Source organism: Antedon bifida, chromosome 3 (genome assembly GCF_963402885.1).
Source record: "Antedon bifida chromosome 3, ecAntBifi1.1, whole genome shotgun sequence".
In the NCBI taxonomy this organism is placed as follows: Eukaryota; Metazoa; Echinodermata; class Crinoidea; order Comatulida; family Antedonidae; genus Antedon; species Antedon bifida.
The window spans coordinates 14,620,483-14,625,582 of NC_136228.1; the positions used below are offsets into that span (position 1 = coordinate 14,620,483).

A 5,100-nucleotide genomic window follows, 5' to 3' on the forward strand; every position below is an offset into this window, starting at 1 on the left:
AGTGGTATCAAAAGCTGAATTAAAACAACAGGCAATCAAAGTAATGGTGGGGGAAGAAACAATCTTCATGGGAATTTTACACAGGCTATAAAATCTATCTACAGTAATTTTAAAATGTAACTGAAACTTTTAATATTATAATCACTATTTTAGAATGATACTATGTTTGATCACTACGATGTAGATGTTAATGATTTTTTTTAACCTTTATTGATTCTACTGTAAATGGTGTCAAAAGTGGTATATTGTTAAACCTGCAAACCTTCAAAAAAACATAGCAAACCCCAACTCCCATAAAAGTGATTGAATCATTTAGTGTACGACTCATTTGGTTGTATTTCAGTTTTTTTGTTACCTACTTATTTTGGGGGTAAAACATATTTTTTGGTTAGAAATAATTGTGTTAAAAAAAGGTTGTATAATTCCAAAAATAAATTATTTAGTTTTCATGAGGTTTGCAATGTTTTTTAGAGGTTTGCAGGTTGTATTAACCATTTTTAACCAAAAAAATGATGTTTTGTGCTCCAAAAATAAATACTATTTTTTTACTGACATACCAAATGAGTTGTACACTACACGATTCAATCACTTTTATTTCGGTCCAATGGGGATTGGATTGTTGTTTTTTTTTTGAGTAACAGACTATGAAGCAGAGAGCGAAGGTATACATGTTGTTAATGACATACAATTTTTTGTAATTTTTTTATGACCTATATTAGCAACACAAACCAGCACACCTTCAATACCTACAGTGGTCAAATGGCTGATTTGAATGAATCCCTACAAACCAAAATTATGGATGAATATATTCAGTTCAATTTTTGGAAGCCTAACACTTCGTTTTATTTCACTTACAGAAAGCATTGGTTCAGCAAAGAAAAAGAAATCAAATGCAGAAAAGGTAATGGACCTTCCTAAGCTTCCCGAACCACCACAATCAATAAGTACACCACGTGCTGGAAGAAAAAACTTTGATGAGATGGTGGGGCCACCAAATCTAACAACACCATCTACATCACGACGTATTGCAACAATAACGTCAATCACCCAGAGCACCGATGAAAGTAAGTACAATCAAAAAATAACATTCATACATAAAAACAAGAATTTTAATCCTCAGAAAAGTTCAGAATAGAAATTTTGTTAATATTTTCTACATTTTTTTTTATTTGGTGATTCATACCAGGCGAATCACCTATTGCTAAAGTTTTTCTTGCCATTATCTAAAATGGGATGGACATTCAATTTTTTAAACTTGGCTAGCACATGAACATAGTACATGCTGTTAAAGCGTAACTAAGGTTGTAAAATTCAAAACAATTTTTAATTCCTAATAATACTGTACCATCTACTACTGCCAGCTACTTGCACAGTTTATTATACAGTAATTTAAAAACAACATAAATCAACATACATTTTATGTTCTATTTTGTCAGCTTTCAAAAAAAATGTTCTAATGAAGTTGGACACAATAGTAGAAAATCAAAAAGAACAGCTTTCATTCTTGCGGCGGCAAGCTGCAAATCACCAACCATTGGATTTTGATATGGAGGACATGTTCCTGCAGCCCTTAGATGCAAAAGAGGAACTTGATGACCTAGAAGAAAAGCTAAAAGGAACAGACTTCAGAAAGAACATAGTATGTTATTGTTATTCTTGCGATTGTAGTTTACAGTAGCTTTTTAAAAGTGTACCCTGCACAGTACAATGCATATAAGCTTCATATTTAGTAGGAGGCCTTGAAGCTGTGTAGTCACACCAACTCAACTGCAGCATCTTTGATGATATGCCAATGATATTATTTTTAGAAAAAAAATATTTAATTAATTATTGTTATTTTTTGTTCTAGATCAAGTATCTGAGTGTTCTTGGTGGGCCTACAGTAAAGGCATCCATTAAAATTATGCTTAGGAAGATCGGATCAAACAAACTATGGTCTTCCTATAGCATGAAGGGAAGGAAGGGAAAGCAAAGCTTTAAAAAGCTTATTCTTTCCAGAGTAATTATAAGTAAGTATCATTATATTTATTTCCAAAAAACTAAAACTATTCATTTTCATTGTACTGTCTAAATGCAAGGCTGAAAGTATGTATCACTGTACACTCATGGTTTTCTTTTAGAATATTAAAGACCATGTATCTGCAATTTGTTTATGCTTTGTAAAATTTATGCATATTAATTAAATATATATTGTTCTCTGCTGCTTCTCTTTGGAATTCTATCCCTCGTCATTTTACTAAATCAACTTCTATTGCTATTTTTAAAAAAGAACTTAAAACGCATCTTTTTAACATCCAATATAAGCGCCTTTGATTTTTACTTCGGTTTAGTTGATTCTGGCGCTATACAAATACCTAAATTATTATTATTTTTAAAAAACATAAAAAAATAAAATTCTGCTACTGCTGTAAAAAAAAGATTTCACCTAATCGCTCACATTTTTTTTTGTCAAAGCGAAAAACTATTTCTTACTCGTCAGGGATATTCCCCACAACGCGACATGCATGTTGGGCGCAATCAGAATACAGTACATGGAGCACACACATAGCCTAGCGTATTTTATACATACTCACTGTTATTTTTGTACATTATTATTTAATTTTAGTTAATGTGTCTTTATAGCCTGCAAGCAGTGCACTACCTGTTTCATTAGCTGTTGTATAGTTAATCATCTAAGTATAATTTTGAAATATTTTCTTGTTTAATGTGCAGGGTCGTGTCTCCGGGTTCACGAAAAATCGAAGGAGAGCATAATCGAGACAGAAATTGGAGAATTTTTAAAATATGCTCCTCATCGTCCAGGAGGTACAAAGATGAAGGTAAGAATAGCAATTGAACTATTTTCAAGTAGACCGATTTATTTCAATCTAGGATATGAAATTCAATAGTCTGAAGTATTTAACTAAAATAGTCATTGTTTAAACATAGACAATGAAACAGGACTTGGAACATAGAAAGATGGAACAACAAAAATGGTCAATTGCTTCAAACCTTGTTATACTAGGCCTAGGCTAGTAGTTGTACTATAAATATTAATACCCGAAAGTAATTCAGGTTATATAAATTGACATGACAAGCTTTGATAACCGTACCACACCACTATAAAATAGTTATGCATTAAGCTATCCCAAAGCAATGTTGTTGATACATTATACCATGTCTAAATGTTAAGTGAACCAACTAAAAAAGGCGCTGAGCACTTTCGAACCTCTATCTAGCCAGTTACCATCCAAGATCGCTGGGCATATAGTCAGGTGGCTTAACAACAAAAAAATTAGGAAATCGTTACACGGTGGACCATACAAAAGCGCCAAATAGAGCTTCGTTGGGACCTACTAATTGATTTTTTCCTAGGAGCCACTCTGGTCGTAATTTATTTTTCAAGATGGCGGCCAAAATCCAAAATGGCCACAAATAAATTTGTGGCCATTTAAATCTAAGGATGGATAAGCAAGCCTGTCTGTGAGCTACACAGCGATTTTAATTGCTTTTGCTTATCCTTGCCTCCTTAGATTTCCACCTGTCTTGTTTTTGTTACCTTGTTTTAAATGTATTTCGATTTTAAAGGCTAAATAAAGAATGAATGAATGAATGAATTATATATAGGCCTAGGCCTATATGGCTCTGCTGTTCACCCACCGTAAAGTTGTAACCGCCGCGCAGCGGGTGAATGTTTTTAATTGGGTTAGCCTAGTTAGACCGTGGGGTGCGAAAGTGCGCTAACGCCCTAAAAAATCCATAGAAGATACGTCTACTTAATTAAAAATAAGGATGATTATTTTAAACAATGACTTTTTAACTCTACAGGCTGTAACCATTGACGATTCCATTGACGATTCAATGGAGGAGGATGATGACGATACAACAGAAGACCTTGTAGGCCTAGACATATAATGCATACTGTACTGGTGTAGTGATGAGGCTATGACTATGAGGAAACCATGCGATTAACTCTAAAACAGAGCCATATATGGCTCTGCTCTAAAATAAAAAAAGACGCCGCCAACGCGCTATATCTTTATAATTTATTATCTTTTACACTGTATTATAAATTGCACCCTCTATATTTTAATTTTTAACTAATACTGTATATATCTAGACCCACCCACCCAGCCGTACTCTTTCTTAAAGCCTACAGTATTGTTATTTGTAAAATAATTAAATATTATTAAAACCATAATAAAGTATTTTATTTCAATGATAATGATGGTAATTTGAATTGTGTGCGTTGTCCGTTTCTAAAACAATTGTAAAGCAATCCAACAAATGTGTGAAAAATAAAACAAACATTTAACTTGGACTAATTAATATGTTCAGAACACCAGTAATCTTTTAAAGTAAATTACGCTCTAAAACCGTTCTTTAAATGTTATACCAAACAAAAAAGCTCCACATTTCACGTTAACCTAACGTTATTTTATCTTATTTAATAACGTTCAACAAAACTTTCAACTAAATGATATAACGTTCTAAAAACCTTGTTTGAATGTTAAAACAAACATTAGTTATAACGTTCGGCCAACCCAAAATAGTTCTACGTTTTCACGTCATCTTAACGATATTTTAAACCATTCAAATAATTTATAAATAAAACATTCAAGTAAGGTTTTTTAAAGGTTATTTTTAATTTCAAAGGTAATGTTACACAAACGTTATTTAAATGTTAAAGCTAACGTTCGCTATAACGTTCAATTAACTAAAACAATGATCCACATTTTAACGTCATCCTAACGTTATTTTTACATTACTCACATAACGTTTCAACAAAACATTTATATAACGTTATTTAACAGTTGTTTGTAATGTAATATATAACTTTCTAAAAATGTTAACCGAATGTTAAAGCTAACGTTAGCTCTAACGTTCAATTAACCAAAAAAAGGGTCCACATTTTAACGTTATCTTAACGTTATTTTTACATTATTCACGAAATGTTTCAGAAAAAAACATTCATATAACGTTTTTTAACAGTTAGTTTTAATGTAATAAATAACATTCTAACAATGTTAATTGAAGGTTAAAACCAACGTTAGTTATAACATTCGATTAACCAGAAAAAGGGTCCACACTTTTACGTTACCCTAACGTTATTTTTAAACC

At 31.9% G+C, this 5,100-nt stretch overlaps 1 protein-coding gene across 1 annotated transcript; it reads left to right on the top strand.

Annotated features, from left to right (window-relative positions):
• Window positions 1-1,477: 1,477 nt before the first annotated feature.
• Window positions 1,478-3,959, top strand: LOC144837930 (uncharacterized). The gene is made up of 4 exons (XM_078693263.1): window positions 1,478-1,639; window positions 1,850-2,009; window positions 2,713-2,819; window positions 3,808-3,959. Exons 1-4 carry the CDS (start codon window positions 1,547-1,549, stop codon window positions 3,892-3,894), a joined length of 447 nt encoding a protein of 148 aa, XP_078549389.1. The 5' UTR covers window positions 1,478-1,546; the 3' UTR covers window positions 3,895-3,959.
• Window positions 3,960-5,100: the final 1,141 nt, after the last annotated feature.

What these genes read in the sequence shown, in the direction of transcription:
- LOC144837930 (XM_078693263.1), top strand. Translation starts at nt 1,547, where the DNA reads ATGGAGGACATGTTCCTGCAGCCCTTAGATGCAAAAGAGGAACTTGAT. An exon ending in CAGACTTCAGAAAGAACATA is followed by an intron (nt 1,640 to 1,849) that starts GTATGTTATTGT and finishes TTTTTGTTCTAG; the next exon opens with ATCAAGTATCTGAGTGTTCT. An exon ending in CAGGAGGTACAAAGATGAAG is followed by an intron (nt 2,820 to 3,807) that starts GTAAGAATAGCA and finishes TTAACTCTACAG; the next exon opens with GCTGTAACCATTGACGATTC.